Genomic DNA, 22,564 nt, shown 5'->3' with positions numbered 1-22,564 from the left:
CGCAGAGAAAGGATCAGACTTGCCCGAGGCCACACAACCAGCCCATTACCAAGCTGTGACCTCGAGGCATCTTGGGTCCCAACCCAGATCTCTCCCTGCCCACCCCACATAGAGCTGCCTTGCAGCTGAGCATGGGTCCCCTGGCCCAGAGATCAGAGACCAGGAGTGGCTGTCAGGCATGACCTTCTCTTTCTCAAAGATGGTGACATAGCTTGCTGCATCCAGTTCTCATCTTTCTCATCCCTTCATGAATCAGGATATTCTTTTATAAGGCAGAAGTGAATTTTGCCGGCCAAGCCTTTCTGTGGTATCACAAGTGTGGGTGGCGCCCCTTGGGCTTTCTGCAGTTTTGTTGAGTTCATAGGCTGGCCATGCACTACAGGCATATGGGAGAAGGGACACCATTTGGAGTGAATTACTGAAAATTAGTCATCTTGGTTCAAGGAAGGGCCTGTACACAAATGGACCAGGACCAGCTTTTAAGTATCTTCTTTGGAGAAAAATACTTCCTTTGGGGAGTAAACTGCGCCTGAAGGTGGTGGTATTGGTTATTGAGGGTTTTAGGGAATTGGCCATTCATGAATGCATTGGTTCATGCATTCAAAATGCATAAATCGCTCAGGGTCTACTCTATGCCAGGGATTAGGGGTGACTGAGAGAAATCAGAAGGGTCTCCGGAGCCTTAACTAGGGGATCAGGCAGGCAATCACCACAGGGTGCCATAAAGGGCTGTAGGAGGGGCACTGGTGTTGCACTAAATAGTTGCATACCAGAGAAACAGGCCCTGAGCTGGGGAGGTGGGGAAGAACTTCAGAGATGCCATTCGAGCAGAGACCAGGGCAGGAAGGCTCTTGCTAGGTGGAGAAAGGGGAAGGGGCCCTGCTGGTCAGCACACAGGACAGGCAGCTTGTAGCTCTGGGGGACGCGTACTCCCAGCCCCGGGCAAATAAACCGGCGTAACGGAAACAAGTCTATAGGGACCTAGACCGGGAGAAACCCGTCCGCTACAGACTTCTGCGACCTTTCCCTCCCGCCGCCGCCCTCGCTCCCCAGTCCCGCCCATCCGGCCCGGCGCTCGCCTCTCCACCCGCCCCTTCCGGCGGCGGGGCCCCGGTGACTGGCAGGCTCCAGGCCAATGACAACAGGGGGGAGGAGCGAAGAGCCCCAGGGGCTGCGGGAAGAAACGCCTATTGGTGTCGTAACGGCTATGGCCCCGCGAGAGTCTGGGAATTGCAAATTCCCCCCGCACAGCTGTAATAAGAACACGAAAAACAGAGGGTTCTAAACAAGGCAGGCTTCATCTCTCTCCCACGGGATCACAGGCTGTAGGGGCGGTGAAGGCGCACTGGCGGCATGAGGCTGGGGGGGACTCGGCCCACTTCCCTCTCGTCGCCCAGCCTTAATTGAGGACGGTCACCACCACGCTTAGGCGCCACGTGGAGTCTTTGCGAAGAGGGAAAGAGGAGGAAGTGCTGATCTCTTAAAGGGCTGGGTAATGCAGTTTGGCGGGATGGCCATGCTTATTGCCTGATAACGGATAAGAAAGAAGAGAGATTGCAGGGAGGGGAGCCGCGGGCAACCTGCCACACGCAAAGACAAGGCAGAAGGGAGAAGAGCTTGCTGTTGGTAGACGTGTGGCAAGACAGGAGTGCAAGAGGTGACCCTGGAGCAGGAGACACGGTCCTGAGTATCACTCCAAAGGAGCCGTGGTGTAGTCCATGTGTCCTAGGAGCTCCAAGGGCCATCGAGCAAGGCGCTGGCACTGACCGTGCTGCAGACTTGATCTAGGGCACTCACAGTGGGGTGGGGAGGACACTTGGGCTGAAAAACACTTCGGGGGTGGTGAAGACGTTTTCCCATTACTGAACAAGGAAGCAGAGCCCTGGATTCTGAGCTCTGGAATCTTCTTTGCTGGGGGAAGGGGGTCTGGAGAGCAATAACGCAACCTCCTCTTATTTCCTCTCCTCAGACTGTTCTACGGATTGTGGTGCTTGGGATCTGGGATTACATCGAAAACAAAATAGAGGTAAAGACCAATATCCATCCCCATCCACCAAGCCAGACATCCTGGAAGCTAGAAAATGTCACGGTCCCATTTATCCCAAGATGGGAACCATGAAAACAAGGCGGGCTTCTTCCCACACTGGACTCAGGGGTCTCTCCAACTCTGCATGATGGGGGTACTGAGGAGAGGCGAATGAAGAAAGTTGCCAGGAAATCTCTTTGAAGTTCTGCAAAATTTAAAAAAGTTATTCTTGAATCATTTTGAAAACCTTTTGAAATGTTTTTGAAAACAAATAAATCCACTCTAAAATGGCCTAATGGTCAGAGGGCTGAGCAGGAAACCACAGAAGCATTTCTCAGCCTGGGTTTCCGCAGAGCATACCAGCCTCTCTGCATCACGGCAAAGGGAATGGGGTGTGGCGGGTGGAGACGAAGGGTGGGGAGACCAGCTGTTGCTGGCAGTTCTGTGCACAGGATAAAGCAGGGTGGTCAGCATCTGCCCCTCACTCCTTCCTCATCCCCACACCCAGCTACTTTTTGCCTTTTTGGGCCTAATGCTAGGAGCAGACATAGAAGCCTGGCACATAGACATCTTAGACCAAGGCCAGGCTGGAACAGGCAGATGGAAGGTGAAGGCCCAGGGCTGAATCACTCCGGCTGGGCCCCCTCATTTCCTAGCCCTGCCTCCCTGTGGGTGTCACAAGAATGCTGGGACACGGAATGTAGGCCCCATCCCAAGAAGAGACAAGATGCTGGAAACACATGCTGGAGAAAGACACTTCGGGGAGCCCAAGGCTGTCTGAACAAAAGCTGGAGATGGGCTGAGGTGGCTTGGAAGAAAGATAGTGCTCAGAAACACGTCTAGGAGTGGGGAGGTCCTTGAAGACTGGGGGTCAGGAGAGGCAGCCAGAGATAGTGACCTTCTGACAAGGGGACACCATCCTGGAGAAGGTGGCCAGCACCAGCTGCTTTGACCTGCTTCCAGGACATTCAGGAAGGTGGCCCAGGGCACTGAAATCCACCTCCTTACAGGTTTTTGACGGGGCTGTGATCATCCTGTCCTTGGCCCCAATGGTGGCGTCCACTGTGGCCAATGGGCCCAGGAGCCCCTGGGATGCCATCAGCCTCATCATCATGCTCCGGATCTGGCGAGTGAAGAGGGTCATTGACGGTAAGTGGTCCAAAACGGTCAGCAGGGTTGGTGGGGTGGCAGGCGGCTGCCCCAGAAACTGGAGCTGTCAATAGAGAGAAGAGAGACACCGAGTGTTGTGGGCTGGGAGTGAGGATCGCCCAGTTAGCCCCAGAGACTGGAGGGTGGAGACTGCTGGCACAGAGAAAACCAAGCTGCCACTGCTCATTCAATGTCACCTATTTAGGAACCACTCACGTGCTGTCCAGATGTCACATGCAAACACTTGAGTTTAGAGACCAGACTTTCATTCTGATGTAGCTATTTATTGGATGCCTCGATAGCCAGCCCTTCACATGAGAGTTACAGCAGGGCCTGCTGCTCTGGAAAGACCAGCTGTGTGTATCCCAAATGTGCTGGTGCACAGCTGCTGTAGCTCCCTGTTGCCTGAAGACTCACCACTGGCTTTTTCCAGGTTGCTGGTCAAGATGCTACTTCCTGCAGGGTCCAGCCCACTTCTGTATCCACCAAGGATAAGATGGGGGCCCTGCAAGCCCATTAACCTGCAAACAACTAGAGAATGTTTCTACGGGAGCTGCAGGCTTGGGGTGGATTTCATCTCATGCTTCAGTCAGCTTTGTTCACACGTGCTTCCATCTGGGTCTCCCTCTCCAGAAAGCGTCTGACCTGCTCTCTCTCATTGCCATCCTGAGAGGCAGAGGCCACTCCCTACTTTGCCCTGACCTGGTAGCTCATGTGCTTCCAGAAGGTGATGGCAGCTCAGAGCGTGTCCCTCAGAGGAGGGAGGCCTGGGTTGGGAGGGGACCCAAAACCTCGTCCCTGAAGAAGAGGACAGGATGCTGGGATGGGGTGGCCAAAGGTCAAGGACATGGAGAGGAAGACTGACATCATCTCAGGGAAGAGGGAGGAACCAATTCCTGGTGCTCCACAGGTGGTCCTTGGACCCTTGGGGACCTGACAAGGAGGCCCACCTTCCTGCACCTGGACCAGGCAGTGCCACTGGCAGGTGGGCTGGCTACCTCTCCAGGGGGCGGGTTTCTGCTGGAGCATGGGCAGTCCGGGCCGAGGTGGCCACATGGAAGATAGCAAGGCATGACGAGGTTGTATAGATGAGGACACCCAAGATTTTTTTCCTTTAGGCAGCAAAGCTCTTCTGCAAAATCTGGTGCAGACCCCCAGCGTGGAAAATAGGCTGGGAGTGGAGCTACCTTGGTTGATGTGCTCGCCGCCTCCCTTTTCCCTGTAAGACTACAGACTGTGTAGTATATAGGTCACTGCAGCCCTGGATTTTGGTGGCCAATGACAGAAATTGTGGCCATGAGAATACCCCAACAGCATTTGCCCAGTACGTGTGAGGCAGGAAGGGTGGCTTCCGGGGTCCCTCATCTCCAGACTGAGCACCCTCCCCCTGGCTCCCATCCCCATGTACCACCTGCAAACACTGTCTCATCAGAGAGCCCCCAACCCAGAATCTTCACTGATGTGATTGGGTCCAGTCATGGCAGCCCCAAGCTGGGACAGGTTCAGGAGATCATCTGTCCATTCCTCTCATCTGATAGATGGGGTGACAGAGTCCAAGAGGGGTGAGGGTCACACAGCAGAGCTCTGAGCCAGACACAGAGCCCAGGGCCGCTGGCACCCCCCAGTGCTCTTTTAGCTGTCCACCCCTCCCCCATACGCTCAGGGTCTTGTTCTTGGCTCTGCCCCTGAGAACAGCAGCTCCTTCGGCTCCTCCCTGCCGGCTGTGGACAGCTGCGCACCCTCACACCCATGGGCCTTGACAGCCTGCAGTGTGAGCGCTCTTCCCAGCTGCTCCCCTTTCCCTGACATGCCAGGCATCCCTTCGCCCCTGGGCACGTCACCATAGGGATGTGGTGCACGTGCTTTTGGATGCCGATTTGCTGCTCTCGCCCTGGCTGTGAACTCGCTTCAGAAGAGCTCTAAGGAGGAGGCGGCAGCTGCCTAGGGTGGCCCCTGGGCCCTGGAGACGGGTCTCAGATATATGCGGGCTGCCTTCAAGTTCGAAGCAAACACAAAATTTCTCCTTTTTTTCCTCTGCACGATCCCTGCATCAGCCAGGGAACATCTGGAGGTTGAGAGGTTGTGGGCGGAAAGGGGATTTGAAGAGTGAGATTTGGAGAGTTGCAGAACGCAGTGGCAGCAGAAGCATGTGGTCGAGGTTTCCGGGGAGTCAGGAAGGGTTCCAAGAAGGATGAGGAGTGTGAAGGGCAGGGCCCGGGGCCAGGCCAGGACTCGATACTGAGACTCCACAGAGCCCACAGAACTGCCCGGGAAGTGGTGCCCGGGAATTGCCAGCTCTGCGGGGCTGCTACCGGCTGTGAGGCCCCGGGCCCTCCAGTCCAGAGCCCAGGCTCTGCTCTCTGAGCCACAGTGTATCAGTTATCAATGCGACCATCTGTGAGTAAAAGAGACCAGAATAACTGACTTGAGCAAGTCGGAAGCTCACTGCTCTCACCGGGTAGCCTGCAGGCAGGCAGTCCAGGGCTAGTATGGGGCTGTCTGAAGTCAAGATCCCAGGCTCCTGCTACTTTGTCACTCTGCTGCACATAACCTACCTTCCAAAGCCATCCCCATGGCCCAGATGGCCAGCCACCACCTCTTCACTTCAGCCGCTAGGAAGAAGGAAGAGAAAGGAGGAGAAAAGAAGATAAAGAGGCAAAAGGAAAGCCCCAGTTGCTTTTTCTTCAACATCTTAATTGAGGCACACCTCACACACCATGAAACCCGCAGTTAAAGTGCCCAATTCATTGGTATTTAGTATGTTCATAGAGTTGGAAAAATGTAGGGGAGGTTGGGGCTCCTGTGGCCAGAATCCTCACTGAACTCAAACCACCTGATGATGTCACTGGCCTGTTGCTGGGCTGCCGCTTCCACACCTGTAGGCAATAAGCTGTTATTGCCCTACATAGAGAGCTCGGCCCAGTGCTCGGGGCGGAGGCAGAGACGCTAGTGCTCCACCTCCCGCCGGGAGAACAAGCCGGGTAACAAACCCTTTTACCCCAAAGAATGTTTTGCTGTGAATTTCTTTGGTCACACTGAATCCATAGTGAACTTGTCCGGGGCTGAAACCCACTGGCAAGACAATTGACCAAAGTTGGCAGGGTTCATTGTTGACCAAGGAAAAAGACAGGCTGCCCTTATGGGAGGGGTGCTTCAGCGGGCTGCCCCTGTGAATGGGGAGACAGTGGACTGTGCCCAGTGGGTATGTGGTCTGAGGTGACTGCCTCCTAGAGGGCTGGGCCCCACCCCAGGACTGGAGTCAAGGGGAGGTGACCCCTGAGGCAGCAGGGGTGGCCCTTGGTATAGTCAGCGGATCCTTTGAGAAGCGGAGTGCCCGGGAGGCAGCGGGGACTGTGGGCTGGCTGCTTCTCACAGTCTTAAAAAGGTCTACAGAGACCCAAGGAATGGCAGCACGAGAACATGAGCTGCAGACTTCTGTGGATGCCCTGAGGAGGGAGATGGCCTGGATGCGGGAGGAAGCGGCACGAGAGTGCTGGCAACAAGGTGCCATTGGAGAGGAGACAGCAGCGCTGCCAGGTGTCCTGAAGGAGGAAGAGGCCATCAAGGAAAAAATGAACTCCTGAGGGAAGCACAGGCGGTCGTGGCAAGAGAACATCAGCTGTGAAGCATTGAGCTGAAGGTAAGAGACCTTCTGGAGACTGACCCGGCATTGCTGCGAGGCACAGGAGAGAAGGTGAAGGGTGTAACAGAGGAGGCGCTCGGGGGAGGGGAGAGAAAGGTGCCATCAGCCCAGGAAGTGGAGGAGCTGGGGAAGGATGAAGGGGTGCGGCCGGAGGCACTGGCCCCTCCTGTATTGAAAGCACACCCAGGGGTTGTGAAGAAAATAAAGACCCAGCAGCTGAGAGTTCCCCCAGGAGAGGAGCAGCCCCTCCCCAGGTCGTGGAGCACTCTGTGGTGCACCCCTATACTCAGGCTGAGCTGGTGGCTGTGGGACTTAGGGGTGGATGGGATTGTTCTGTCGGGGTCAGAGATGGGAGAGCTGTCTTCCCTGGCAGTGCAGCCCACCTTGAGGCAGTTATTACAAAGTGCACATCAGACCCCAGGGAGTCACCCTCTCCTCGATTGGCTTATGGCTGCACTTCGTGCTGTGTGGCCCAATCCGGGTGATCTGCCATCCTCTCCTGCTAGATGGCAGACAAATGCTGAGCTCCAACAGGTGCTATGAGAGCCAGGCATAAGAAATGCCATCTATGGTCCAGGCAATTATGGCCCAGATGAAGAGATTTTCACTACTGGGATGAGAAATACTGTACTTCAAACGGCTCCTACATCCCTCTTTGGGTCTCTAGTGGCCATTCTTTCCCCTCATTTAGGGCAGCCCGTAAGTGAGGTGCCCTATGGGCTTACTTAGGAGAGGCTGAAGCAACGAGAATCCAGAAAGAAATAAGACCTGTTACAAGAAGAATTTACAGGGCCCCCTGAAGGTTATGAGGACCCAGATGTGGGTTGATTTAATACAAGTATGAGCAGATGAAAGGAAATTAGATGGAAAGTCAAATAGGATCTTCCTGGAGCTATGGCAGCAGCTGAAACCAGAGCAGCAGATCCAGCCATTAAGACTAAAGAGGCAGAGACCTGAGACAGAGCCACGCGTCCAGCCTGTGTGTTTGCAAGACTTCCTGCTGGGGAGCGAGCCAACCTCACTCAAGTCCACACAGGAAGGTGATTGGGGAACACGGTTTGACTGAGGGGAAGGTCAAGGTATCTGCCCTGAGGGACGGGGTGGGGACGGGAGGCCACATGTTGAAATAGCTATCCATTGGTCCCCAGTGAACCTACAACGTGTCCTGGCTCTGGTGGACACACGGGCTGAATGTTCACCGATTCATGGTAACTCTGAGCAGTTCCCTGGGACCCCCTCTGTCACAGATGGATACGGGGGTAAGGCTATCAGAGTGAAAAAATCCCAAATCCCTTTGGGAATAGGGTGTCTAACCCCAAAAGTGTATACTGTGTATATATTTCCCATCACTGAGCATATTTTGGGGGTTGATACCCTGCGGGGTCTATGCTTACAGACCACTGCAGGTGAGTTCAGACTGAGAGTACATGTGGTGAAGGCAGCTCTGAGGGGACATGCTGAGCACCCGCCCATAGCTTTGCCTGTGCCCCAGCGGGCGACTAATACCAAACAATACAAACTGCCTGGGGCACAAAGAGATTGGAGAGACTCTCCAGGAGCTGGAAAAGGGGGGTATTATGGAGCCCACCCATAGTCCTTTCAATTCCCCAGTGTGGCCAGTAAAAAAGCCAGATGGCTCCTGGCGTATGACTGTGGATTACAGGGAACTGAATAGAGTCACACCCCCTATGCCTGCTGCTGTCCCCTCCGTTGCAGGCCTGATGGATGCCCTCAGCCATGAACTAGGAACACACCATTATGTGGCAGATGTTGCTAATGCCTGCTTTCCCATTGACATTGAGCAGGAAAGTCAGGAACAGTTTGCCTTCACGTGGGAAGAAGGGCAATGGACTTTCACCGTCCATCCACGGGGATACCTCCACGGCCCCACCATATGTCGTGGGTTTTTAGCCCAGGACTTGGCTACATGGGAGAAACCGCCAATGGGGCGGCTGTACCATTATATTGATGATGTCATGCTCACGTCCGATTCTCTTTCGGATCTAGAAGGTGCAGCACCTAGACTGCTGCAACATCTACAGGAGAAAGGATGGGCTGCGAACAGCACCAAGGTTCAGGGACCTGGTTTGTCTGTTACATTCTTGGGGGTCGTCTGGTCGGGTAAGACCAAGGTTATACCAGAAGCAATTATAGATAAAGTCCAGGCCTTTCCTACCCCCATAACTGTAACATTGCTACAGGAATTTCTGGGTCTTCTAGGCTACTGGAGAGTGTTTATCCTGCACTTGGCAAAAATTCTAAAGCCCTTATACCGGTTGTTATGAAAGGGCGACAGGTAGGACTGGGATGAGACATGTCCACCTGCCTTTACTACAGCAAAACGGGCAGTCAGGGCCGTGCAGGCCTTCAGTGTGATAGACCCATCAAGGCCCTGTGAGCTGGACGTTCATGTCACTGAAAATGGTTATGGCTGGGGTCTCTGGCAGCGGCTTGAATGAACTCGCCAACCTGTTGGATTCTGTTCACAACTCTGGAAAGGGGCAGAGCTACAATCCACTTTGATAGAAAAACAACTGGCTGCCATGTCTCACCCCTTGCTGGCTACAGAACCCATCACTGGAGTGGCCCCGATAAAGGTAATAACCACCTATCCCATCTTGGGGTGGGTACGAGGCTGGACTCAAAAGCCAAGGAGTGGTGCGGCACAAATGCCCACACTGGCCAAGTGGGGTGCTTACCTACAGCAGCAGAGTGCCCTCTCTAGTAGCCCCTTGAGTGAAGGACTCCGGCGCTTGTTGGGGCTGGTGACATGTACTAGTGAAAAGCAAGAAGAACTTGCTTTTGAACCATTAGTAGCAGAGAGTCCCTATCGGGAGGGAAGAGCCCCTGTACCCAAAGATGCATGGTACACAGACGGCTCCACCTGTGGGCAGCCCCCAAAATGGAGGGCCATAGCTTTCCATCCTAAGACTGAGACAATATGGATGGAAGATGGTGAGGGGAAGAGCAGCCAATGGGCAGGGCTGTGGGCTGTGTGGCTTGTGATCAGCCAGGAGCCCTCCCCGATAGTTGTCTGCACTGACAGCTGGGCTATCTATCGGGGCTTGACCCTGTGGCTACCAACCTGGTATCATGCCAACTGGCTGGTTGGTCACCGACCCCTGTGGGGGCAAGAATTGTGGTAAGACTTATGGGCCTGTGGTCAGACTAATATAATTACAGTATACCAGGTGACAGGTCTTTTGCCACTGGCATCCCCAGGAAATGATGAGGCAGATAAATTGGCCTGGATATGTTGGTTAGAAGGAAAGCCTGCCTCTAATGTTGCCCAACGGTTATATCAGCGTTTGTTGCATGTGGGGCAAAAGACAATGTGGGCTGTAGCCCATCGGTGGGGCTTGCCTTTGACCTTCGAAGAAGTTAGTAGAGCCTGGCAGGAGTGTGTCATGTGTTCCAAAGGGGACTTACACCGAGTTCCATGGCAACATGGGACAATAGCTAAGGGGTCGATACCCCTCGTCAGGTGGCAGATAGACTACATTGGGTCTCTACCTGTGTCAGAAGGATATCGGTATATGATGACTTGTGTGGACACAGCTACTGGACTTCTGGTTGCTTTTCCTACCCGTTATGCAGATCAGCAGATGACAAACAGAGGCCTGGAGCGTCTCTTTGCTGCCTATGGCCGACCAAAGGTAATTGAGAGTGATCAGGGCACCCATTTTACTGGACATGCACTGCAAGAATGGGTGCGACAGCTGGGAATCAAATAGAAGTTTGTGCCATACAATCCTACTGCAGCAGGCAAGACAGAGAGGCCCATGGCTTGTTAAAATCCCGACTAAAGTCAGATACCAATAATCTGTGTTGATGGTCAGTCTGCTTATGGACCGTGCTATGGCATTTGAATGAGAGACCCTGAAAGGGAGCCCTGAGCCCCGCAGACATGTTAACACATGTGGCTGCCTCCCCTACACAACTGCAAGTACAAACCAAGGGAGAATCAGTGAAGCCAAGGTTTGGTCACCAGACTAACATCCTGCTGCCAGCACCAGCTGCACTGAACCCCGGAGACTCCACTGAGTGGACGTGGCCTTGGGCCTTACGACACATGGACCAACGATGGCTGGCTCTCCCGGCACCTTGGGGACAAGGCCTGGAAACTGGCCTCCTGTGTATTTCTGGTATAACAGCAGCGTGGCCCCCAAAGGTCACAGTAGTATATCCTGAACGGCCAGAGGTAGGAGCATCTTACCAGGGGAGTTTTGTTTTATTATTATGAGCAGTGCATGCACCTACAGGAGCACTAAATATGGACCCTTCAGTAACCCCCATGGGGAAAGGAGTAAAAGTAGGGTACACTAGACCTGGGAGGGACCCCCTTCCTGCTACAGTCCTATCACAGGACCACACTCTTGCATGCATCCTACCTGATGGACAAGATTGGCCTATGTTGATGTCATTAAAACATGTGTCTAATCACCTGTAAGGTCTTTGTGGATTGGGAACTTCCTCTGGCTTGAGGATTATTATTATTGTTGTTATTATCTCTAAGATGTTGTTATTCTCTGTTGCTTTTGTGGAATCCGGTTACAGTGCTCCAACTTTCTCACACAGGAACCATTGCGGAAGTATGTAGATTGTAAGGTGAGAATCCTGGCGGGGTGGAGTGTGGGGAAGTTGGGGTTCCTATGGCCAGGATCCTCACTGAACTTAAACCATCTGATGATGTAACTGGCCTGTTGCTAGGCTACCACTTCCACACCTTTAGGCAGTAAGCCATTATTGTGCTATAGAGAGCTCGGCCCAGGGCTCTGAGCAGGGGCAGAGACGCTAGTGCTCGACCTACTGCCAGAGAACAAGACAGGTAATAAACCCTTTCACCCCAAAGAACATTCTGCTATCAATTTCTTTGGTCACATTGAATCCATAGTGAACTTGCCCGGGGCTGAAACCCATTGGCAAGACAAAAAATATCACCTAAATCTAAGTTTAGAGCATTTTCATCACTGCAAAAGGAAAGCCTGTACCCCTTAGCAGGCACCCCACCCTCCCTCAGCCTAGGCAACCACTAGTCTACTATGGCTTTGCCTCTTCTGAACATTTCACATAAATGGAATCATATGATATGTGATCTGTTGTGCCTGGCATCTTCCCTTAGCATAAGTTTTCAAGGTTCATCCATATCAGCATTTATCAACATTTTATTCCTGTTTATTGTCAAATAGTATTCCTTTGTATGGATATACCACCTTTTATTTATTCATTTTTCTTTAGTATCTAGGAATGGAATTGCTGGGCCCTGTGGTCACTCTTTGTTTAACTATTTAAAGAACTGCCAAACTGTTTTCCAAAGCAGCTGCCCCATTTTATGTCCCCACCAACATTTTATGAGCATTCCAATATTCCCACTTGCTCACCAACTCCAGCTGCTAAGGCAGGTTCCTGGAAGCTGCTGCATGTCACCTGCCTGCATCCCATCGCCCAGAATCTGGTCTCTTGGCCACCCATGACTGCAAAGGAGACTGTATATTTTAGACAGCCATTGCCTATTCCAAATAGCCATGCACATGGCCAAAACTAAGGTATCTGTCACTATGGGAAAGGAGGAAAACAGGTATCTCAGGCACCATGGGTTAGAGTTCTCGCCTTCGTATACTTTCTGGATGCCGCTGGGTACCTGGACATCGAAGCAGCCCCTCCCAGCCCGAGCCCTGTTGCTGCCATGTTCCTCACCTGGCTATCTCTGTCTTCCAGCTTATGTCCTGCCTGTGAAGATGGAAATGGAGATGGTCATCCAGCAGTATGAGAAGGCCAAGGTCATCCAGGATGAGCAGCTAGAGAGACTGACGCAGATCTGCCAGGAGCAAGGGGTAACACATTGTCACTTCCAGTTCTGTCCAGGGTTGAGGGCACTGGTGGGGCCTAAAGCCACAGGATGCTAGAACTGTAGGGGCTCCTCCAGTCCCCTGATGGACACATGGGGAACCTGAGGCCCAGAGGTGGGGAGATGTACCACTAAGGTCACTTGTGCCCAGTTCAGGCAGCCTGGCTCAGCCCTGATTCCAGGCCAGGGTGCTTTTCATCATACCACAGTGACCAGTCCTCAGCTTGGTTCATTGGAGTCTTCTTGGCACAGTGGCCTCTGAGACAGGGATGAATATTGCCTGCAGAGGTTACTGGGACCAGTTGTCACCCAGGAACCCCTGATACCCAGAGAAGTTTTAGTAGTGCTCTCTGCCCTCCAGAGATCATGGTAGGCTCAGAGACAGGTGATGGGCCCTGGGAGGCTGTGCTCACCAGAGCCAAGGAGGGTGGGCAGCTGGGCTAGGGAGGGGGTCTGTCTACCTGGGCTCTGCAGCAAGACTAGAAAGCTCTGCAGAAACAGTCTGGATTGAGGGAATGTTCTGGTACCAGGCGTGCAGGTAGGCATGCCAAAAAGGAGACTAGCCAGCAAGGTGGCAGGAATGTTTGTGGAGGATGGACCAAGTGATATGTATGGTAACTCTGTTCTGCCCCTTGGATTCTGGGAAGAGGACAGGGCCACTGCTCCTTGCTTCACGAGCCATATAAGCTACACTCTAGGGGGTATAGGGGCCTCACTGTGCAGAGCCAGTCTGGGCGTGGAATTCCCCCAGCTGCATATCCCAAGTGGGGGCTAAGCCTTCTGGCTCGCAGTGAAGTGAGGATGGATGTGCCTTGGTCCCCTCCCCCTGCCCCATTGCCAGGTACCCAGGCTCTCTCAGGGGGACTGAGGATTGCCGTGCATCTGCCTTTCTTGACCTCACCTCATTTGTCTTGAGTCAAAGGGAGTCAACTGTCATTCTGACAAGCCCCATTGCTTAGTTTTGTTTTGTTCATGCTGTGCCCCTCACCTGAGTCCTTGCTCCTTGCAAACTCTGCTTAGCTGATTTGTGTGTGTGCGCAAGTCCTGGCTTCTCCCTCCCATGGTGCCCGCTGCTCCCCGACCCCACTGCCGGCCTCCACAGGGCGCCGGGCGCTCTGCCGTGGGCCATGCCGATCTGCACCTGGGGCTGCCACCCCCACTGAGCTGGACACGCTCCGGGGGCAGGCCTTGACCCGTTCATGTTTGCTCCCAGCTCAGTGCCCCATATGGTGTGGGGCTCCCAGCTCTTCAACCCCAACCCCTCATAGCTGAAGGAGGAAGTGGAAGCACAGAGTGTCTGTGGAGTGTCACCACAAACCGATCCCTGGAAATGTTCCCAAAGGGACACACATGCATGCATCTTCAAAACCATCCCCTGGAAATGTCTGTCAGGGAACCAAATCTTTTTATCTGCTCTAAGTACACCAGGGCCCTTCATTTCAGTGCAGTGCTTTTGAGTGACAAGAGGGGACATTAGGGGACACAGCCTTAGGAGCGCATTCTCCGGGGGGGCCTGGGGGTGGGACAGTGTGTTCAGTTCCTGGACTGAGCAGACAAATGTCCCAGTCCCTTAGCAGTTGCTGTCGGCTTCATCCTTACCCTTGCATCTGTTCAACAGGCACCATCGAGTGCCCGCTCTGTGCCTGGCCTGTGCTGGGCCCTGGGGACAGAATTCGGCTCCTGCCCTCATGCAGCTCTGGGTCACTCAGGGAGTTCGTGGGCTCATCAATAGGCAGTGGCAGTCTGGTGCAGAGCATGCTGCTGTGGGGACCTGCCAGGGCGTGGGGATGAGGATGAGGTGAATGGCTTTCCAGAGGAGCTCACATGAGCAGGGCCACTTGGAGAAGGATGTCAGGCAGAGGGGGTGGGGGGCATGAGAGTGCGGGTGGTGCTGGGGCAGCTCAGGGCCGCTCAGGATATGAGCAGAGGCAGGAAGTGAGGTGGGGTTGCAGGCAGGCTTTGGAAGGGGCTGCAGAGCTGACCAGGGAGCTTGGGACTCATCCTCTGGGAAAAGAGGAAGCCTGGAATGTTAAAAGCAGGGGTGGCAGGATCTGCTCAGACTGGAATGTTTGTTGTTGTTGTTCTTATCATTAACCTACAATTACATGAAGAACATTCTGTTTACTAGGGTCCCCCCTTCACCAAGTCCCCCAAACAAACCCCATTACAGTCACTGTCCATCAGTAGTAAGATGCTGTAGAATCACTACTTGTCTTCTCTGTGTTGCACATCCTGCCCTATGCGCCCCCCCACATTATACATGCTAATCGTAAGGCCCCCTTTCTTTTACCCCTCCCTTATCCCTCCCTTCCTACCCACCCTCCCCAGTCCCTTTCCCTTTGGTAACTGTTAGTCCATTCTTGGGTTCTGTGATTCTGCTGCTGTTTTGTTCCTTCAGTTTTCCTTTGTTCTTATGCTCCACATATGAGTGAAATCATTTGGTATTTGTCTTTCTCCGCCTGGCTTATTTCACTGAGCATAATACCCTCTAGCTCCATCCATGTTGTTGTGAATGGTAGGATCTGTTTTTTTCTTATGGCTGAATAATATTCCATTGTGTATGTACCACATCTTCTTTATCCATTTATCTACTGATGGACACTTAGGTTGCTTCCATTTCTTGGCAATTATAAATAGTGCTACGATAAACATAGGGGTGCATCTGTCTTTTTCAAACTGGGCTGTTGCATTCTTAGGGTAAATTCCTAGGAGTGGAATTCCTGGGTCAAATGGTATGTCTATTTTGAGCATTTTGAGGAACCTCCATACTGCTTTCCACAATGGCTGAACTAGTTTACATTCCCACCAGCAGTGTAGGAGGGTTCCCCTTTCTCCATAACCTCGCCAACATTTGTTGTTGTTTGTCTTTTGGATGGTGGCCATCCTTACTGGTGGGAGGTGATATCTCATTGTGGTTTTAATTTGCATTTCTCTGATGACAAGCGATGTGGAGCATCTTTTCATGTGCCTGTTGGCCATCTGAATTTCTTCTTTGGAGACCAGTCTGTTCTCTGCCCATTTTTTAATTGGATTATATGCTTTTTGTTTGTTGAGGTGCGTGAACTCTTTATATATTTTGGATGTCAACCCTTTATCGGCTATGTCACTTATGAATATGTTCTCCCATACTGTAGGATGCCTTTTTGTTCTATTGATGGTGTCCTTTGCTGTACAGAAGCTTTTCAGCTTGATGTAGTCTCAGTTGTTCATTTTTGCTTTTGTTTTCCTTGCCCGGGGAGATATGTTTATGAAGAAGTTGCTCATGTTTATGTCCAAGAGATTTTTGCCTATTTTTTTCTAAGAGTTTTATGGTTTCATGACTCACAGTCAGGTCTTTGATCCATTTCGAATTTACTTTTGTGTATGGGTTAGACAATGGTCCAGTTTCATTCTCTTACATGTAGCTGTCCAGTTTTGCCAGCACCATCTGTTGAAGAGACTGTCATTTCCCCATTGTATATCCATGACTCCTTTATCAAATATTAATTGGCCATATATGTTTGGGTTAATGTCTGGAGTCTCTAATCTGTTCCACTGGTCTGTGGCTCTGTTCTTGTGCCAGTACCAAATTGCCTTGATTACTGTGACTTTGTAGTAGAGCTTGAAGTTGGGGAGTGAGATCCCTGCCACTTTATTCTTCCTTCTCAGGATTGCTTTGGCTATTCGGGGTCTTCGGTGTTTCCATATGAATTTTTGAATTATTTGTTCCAGTTCATTGAAGAATATTGTTGATAATTTGATAAGGATTGCATCAAATCTGTATATTGCTTTGGGCAGGATGGCCATTTTGACAATATTAATTCTTCCTAGCCAGGAGCATGGGATGAGTTTCCATTTGTTAGTGTCCTCTTTAATTTCTCTTAAGAGTATCTTATAGTTTTCAGGGTATAGGTCTTTCACTTCTTTGGTTAGGTTTATACCTAGGTATTTTATTCTTTTTGATGCAATTGTGAATGGAATTCTTTTCATGATTTCTCTTTCTATTGGTTCATTGTTAGTGTATAGGAAAGCTACAGATTTCTGTGTGTTAATTTTGTATCCTGCAACTTTGCTGTATTCCAGTATCAGTTCTAGTAGTTTTGGAGTGGAGTCTTTAGGGTTTTTTATGTACAATATCATGTCATCTGCAAATAGTGACAGTTAACTTCTTCCTTGACAATCTGGATGCCGTTTATTTCTTTGTTTTGTCTGATTGCCGTGGCTAGGACCTCCAGAGCTATGTTGAATAACAGTGGGGAGAGTGGGCATCCTTGTCTTGTTCCCGATCTCAGAGGAAAAGCTTTCAGCTTCTCGCTGTTCAGTATGATATTGGCTGTTGGTTTATCACATATGGCCTTTATTATGTTGAGGTACTTGTCCTCTGTATACCCATTTTGCTGAGAGTTTTTATCATGAATGGATGTTGAATTTTGTCGAATGCTTTTTTGGCATCTATGGAGATGATCATGTGGTTTTTGTTCTTTTGTTGACGTGGTGGATGATGTTGGTGGATTTTCTAATGTTGTACCATCCTTGCATCCCTGGGATGAATCCCACTTGGTCATGGTGTATGATCCTTTTGATATATTTTTGAATTTGTTTTGCTTATATTTTGTTGAGTATTTTTGCATCTATGTTCATCAGGGATATTGGTCTGTAATTTTCTTTTTTGGTGAGGTCTTTGCCTGATTTTGGTATTAGGGTGATGTTGGCTTCATAGAATGAGTTTGGGAGTATTCCCTCTTCTTTTTTTTGGAAAACTTTAAGGAGAATGAGTATTATGTCTTCTCTGTATGTCTGATAAAATTCTGAGGTAAATCCATCTGCCCCGGGGGTTTTGTTCAAAAGAAATTTGCGCTTCAATTTCTTTGCTGGTAATTGTTTTGTTTAGATTTTCTGTTTCTTCCTTGGTCATTCTTGGAAGGTTGTATTTTTCTAGGAAGGTGTCCATTTCTTCTAGGTTTCCCAGCTTGTTAGCATATAGGTTTTCATAGTAGTCTCTAATAATTCTTTGTATTTCTGTGGAGTCTGTCATGATTTTTCCTTTCTCGTTTTTGATTCTGTTGATGTGTGTTGATTCTCTTTTTCTCTTAATAAGTCTGGGTAGAGGCTTAGATATTTTGTTTATTTTCTTGAAGAACCAGCTCTTGGTTTCATTGATTTTTTCTATTGTTTCATTCTTCTCAATTTTATTTATTTCTTCTCTGATCTTTATTATGTCCCTCCTTCTGCTGACCTTAGGCCTTATTTGTTCTTTTTTTCCAATTTTGATAATTGTGACATTAGACTATTCATTTGGGATTGTTCTTCCTTCTTTAACTATGCCTGGATTGCTATATACTTTCCTCTTAAGACTGCTTTCGCTGCATCCCACAGAATTTGGGGCTTTGTGTTGTTGTCATTTGTTTCCATATATTGCTGGATCTCCATTTTAATTTGGTCATTGATCCATTGATTATTTAGGAGCATGTTGTTAAGCCTCCATGTGTTTGTGAGCCTTTTTGCTTTCTTTTTACAATTTATTTCTAGTTTTATACCTTTGTGGTCTGAAAAGTTGGTTGGTAGGATTTCAATCTTTTTGAATTTACTGAACCTCTTTTTGTGGCCTAGTATGTGGTCTATTCTGGAGAATGTTCCATGTGCACTTGAGAAGAATGTGCATCCTGTTACTTTTGGATGTTGAGTTCTGTAGATGTCTATTAGGTCCATCTGTTCTACTGTGTTGTTCAGTGCCTCCATGTTCTTACTTATTTTCTGTCTGGTGGATCTGTCCTTTGGGGTGAGTGGTGTGTTGAAGTCTCCTAAAATGAATACATTGCATTCTATTTCCTCCTTTAGTTCTGTTAGTATTTGTTTCACATATGCTGGTGCTCCTGTGTTGGGTGCATATATATTTGTAACGGTTATATCCTCTTGTTGGGCCGACCCCTTTATCATTATGTAGTGTCCTAATTTATCTCTTGTTACTTTCCTTTTTTTTGAAGTCTATTTTGTCTGATACTAGTACTGCAACACCTGCTTTTTTCTCCCTGTTGTTTGCCTGAAATATCTTTTTCCATCCCTTGACTTTTAGTCTGTTCATGTCTTTGGGTTTGAGGTGAGTCTCTTGTAAGCAGCATATAGATGGGTCTTGCTTTTTTATCCATTCTGTTACTCTGTGTCTTTTGATTGGTGCATCCAGTCCATTTAGATTTAGGGTGATTATTGAAAGATATGTACTTATTGCCACTGCAGGCTTTAGATTCGTGGTTACCAAAGTTTCAAGGTTATCTTCTTTAGTATCTTACTGTCTAACTTAACTCGCTTACTGAGCTGTTATAAACACTGTCTGGTGATTCTTTATTTCTCTCCCTTCTTATTCCTCCTCCTCCATTCTTTATATGTTGGTTGTTTTATCCTGTGCTCTTTTGTGTTTCCTTTAACTGCTTTTGTGGGTAGTTGATTTTATTTTTTGTCTTTAGTTAGTATTTGGTTGTTCTGCTTTCTTTGCTGTGAGTTTATTTTCTCTGGTGACATCTGTTTAGCCTTAGGAGTGCTCCCATCTAGAGCAGTCCCTCTAAAATACCCTGTAGAGGTGGTTTGTGGGAGGCAAATTCCCTCAACTTTTGCTTGTCTGGGAATTGTTTAATCCCTCCTTCATATTTAAATGATAATCGTGCTGGATACAGTATCCTTGGTTCAAGGCCCTTCTGTTTCATTGCATTAAGTATATCACACCATTCTCTTCTGGCCTGTAAGATTTCTGTAGAGAAGTCTGATGATAGCCTGATGGGTTTTCCTTTGTGGGTGACCTTTTTCCTCTCTCTAGCTGCCTTTAAAACTCTGTCCTTGTCCTTGATCTTTGTCATTTTAATTATTATGTGTCTTGGTGTTGTCCTCCTTGGGTCCCTTCTTTTGGGAGTTCTGTGTACTTCCGTGGTCTGATCAATTATTTCCTCCCCCACTTTGGGGAAGTTCTCAGCCATTATTTCTTCAAAGACACTTTCTATCCCTTTTTGTCTCTCTTCTTCTTCTGGTACCCCTATAATGTGGATATTGTTCCTTTTGGATTGGTCACACAGTTCTCTTAATATTGTTTCATTCCTGGAGATCCTTTTATCTCTCTCTGCATCAGCTTCTATGCATTCCTATTCTCTGGTTTCTATTCCATCAATGGCCTCTTGCATCTCATCCATTCTGCTTATAAATCCTTCCAGAGATTGTTTCATTTCTGTAATCTCCCTCCGGACATCATCCGTTAGCTCTTTCATATTTCTCCGCAGCTCCATCAGCATGGTTATGAGCTTTATTTTGAATTCTTTTTCAGGAAGTTTGGTTAGGTCTATCTCCTTCTCAGGGGTTGACTGTGATTTTGGTCTGTATCAAATTGTTTTGCCTTTTCATGGTGATAGAGGTAGTTGTGGGGAGCTGGCGCTGTGTGTTGGCTGGGAGAACATCCCTTCTTGCTGGTTTGTGGCCTTTCTCTCCTGGGAGAACAGTGACCTCTAGCGGCTTGTGCTGCGCAGCTGAGTGCAGATGGGGTCTCTGATTCTTGCCTGGCCACTGTGGAGTTAAGCTCCATGGTTGCTGTGGGCATGGCTGGCCTCATTCTGCTGCTCCGATATGGCAGAGCTACGTCAGAGGGGAGGCAGGCGGGAGGCTGTTTATCGCCGTGAGGGGCCTCCAAGCTGCGCTGCTGCCCATGGGGTTAGGGCACCTGGTGTTCCCTGGGATTCCGAGCTGCTGGGCTAAGTGTCCCTGGACACTTCCATCCACCTGTGGGGTCCCTGTCCCTTTAAGACTTTCAAAAAGCACTCGCTTTTCTTTGTCCCAGGGGCACCAGCTGCAGGGACCTGCTCACAGGTCTTACTGTCCAGCTTCCCTAGTTTCCAGCACCTCACACACTGTGTGTCTGCGCTCCAGTGTGGATGGTTGGGGCTGGGTGCTCAGCAGTCCTGGGCTCCCTCTCCCTCCCTGCTCCGACTCCTCTCCTCCCGCCGGGAGCTGGGGTGAGGGGCGCTCGGTTCCGGCCGGGCTGGGGCTTGTATCTCACCCCCTTTGCGAGGTGCTGGATTCTCGCAGGTGTGGATGTGGTCTGGCTGCTGTCCTGTGTCTTCTGATCTCTCTTTGAGGAAGAGTTGTATTTGTTGTATTTTCAAAAATATATATGGTTTTGGGAGGAGATTTCCGCTGCTCTACTCACGCTGCCATCTTGGCTCCGCCTCATACTGGAAATTTTGATGGATCTTTCCAGCTGCTGTTGGAGGATGGATGGGAGAGGGCAGGAATCTTGAGTAGAGAGGCTATGCCAACCACCCAGGGGAGAGAGCCTAGGTTTGGGGCAGAGGTACAGGGGAAGAGGAAAAATGTTGTGGGTGTCATCCAGGACCTCGCTGGAGCCTGGACAGGCGGCTCTCAATCTACTGTCTAATAGGAAAATGAACTGCACTGCAGTGGCCACATGAAAGACACAGGACGCCGTGCCACATCCACCTTCAGTAAATTCACAGCTTCTCAGTCCGAGAGAGAACAAGCTCACCATAAGGTGAGCAAGCCTCACAATAACAGTACATGTGCCACATGGTGGGGGAAAATCCTGATGGCAACCCCACCTCCCACAGTTTCCTCCATGACCCCTGTTCTGAGCCCCTAAGGTCCCCACGTACCTACCATCCTGATTTGAGTCACCCCCACATGTGGCCTCCTTCCTGGGGGTCTTCACCAGAGGAAGGCTCCCTTGGATTCCGCACAGGAAACAGCCGATAAATAAAGGCAGAGTCTCTCTAGGTAGTAACATCTGGAAAAGAGATAAACAGAAACAAACTGTTTTAATTAAAAAACCACCTGAAGCCTGTCATCTTGGTTAAGACAGGCGAGAATCCCAGGGGGCTGCAGGAAGGTGGGAGGGGCCTGGTCGGAGCAGCTCTCAGGCTAATACAGGGAAACCAGGAATGTTCTCCAAAGCTCAGTGGTGACCCATCCATAGGGTAGAGCAAATAGATGCCTCATTTTCAGGTGCATTTTAAGACCAGCTTTGAGATTTGACCAGGTAACTAATACCTTAAAGAAATGAGAGTGCTGTTCATGGAATGTCAGGGATGGCTGGACCCCTTACGACAACAGTGCCTGGAATGGTACAGAACAGTCTTTAAGGGCAGACCTGAGTGCAAAGCCAGCTCTGCCACTTACTGGTGTTGTGGCCTTAAGGCGCTGATGTGACCTCTGTGGGCAATGGTTTTCCTAATCTGAAAAATGGGGATAGTGATTAAATCCTTGAAGGATGGTTGTGAGATTGCTTAATCTAAAGCCTGGCACACATAAATGGTGATTATATGAGAGCTAACCATAGCTAGTCTACCCTTAGTCCCCCACATCCACCCATTTTACAGATAAGGAAATTGAGGGGTGGTAACTTGCCCAAGAACACACAGCTAACTGAGGACTTCTGGAGCCAGGAATAGAGCCAGGTGTCTTGTGAGCACTGCTCTTTCCCAGCCCACCTTGCTGAGGGCCATTCATGCTTGGCATCACTTTTCTGCCCATCGCTTCTCAGTGCTCAGTGGGTACATTGATGAGACTATGGGCCAGGGCATCTTTAAACCACAGCCGGAGTGCAACTCTCTCTGGGTGGCACAGACCTGGCTCCACTCAACTATCTCAACAGCATTTCCCAAGATGCTTTTGCTGCCCACACCTACCCTCCCAACCCCATTCCAGACCACTTAGTCGTCTTTGTCACAAACTCTTGCTCTCTCTGTCCCTGCTGGCAGGCTCAGAGTTGAAGGAAGCAACCTCTAAACTGAATTCATATGTACTACCAGCCCCACCAAAAAATGGAAATTTACCAAAGTTCCAATGTCTCAGTTTAAATTAAATACCCACTTTGCATTCACCTTGTTCTCTCCCTGGGACGTATTTGTATAGATATGTGCCGAGAGTT

General features: G+C 49.9%; 1 protein-coding gene across 1 annotated transcript in view; it reads left to right on the top strand.

Annotated features, from left to right (window-relative positions):
* TMEM266 (transmembrane protein 266) overlaps positions 1–22,564 on the top strand; it is a 170,471-nt gene that overhangs the window by 120,028 nt on the left and 27,879 nt on the right. The window contains 3 exon segments of the mRNA XM_073212231.1: positions 1,970–2,026; positions 3,037–3,175; positions 12,537–12,652. Of these exon segments, the coding sequence (XP_073068332.1) occupies positions 1,970–2,026; positions 3,037–3,175; positions 12,537–12,652 (312 nt within the window).

Source organism: Manis javanica, chromosome 8, assembly GCF_040802235.1.
Source record: "Manis javanica isolate MJ-LG chromosome 8, MJ_LKY, whole genome shotgun sequence".
NCBI lineage: Eukaryota > Metazoa > Chordata > Mammalia > Pholidota > Manidae > Manis > Manis javanica.
The sequence above is the reverse complement of the archived record's forward strand: the minus strand, read 5'-3'. Positions and strand labels throughout refer to the sequence as shown.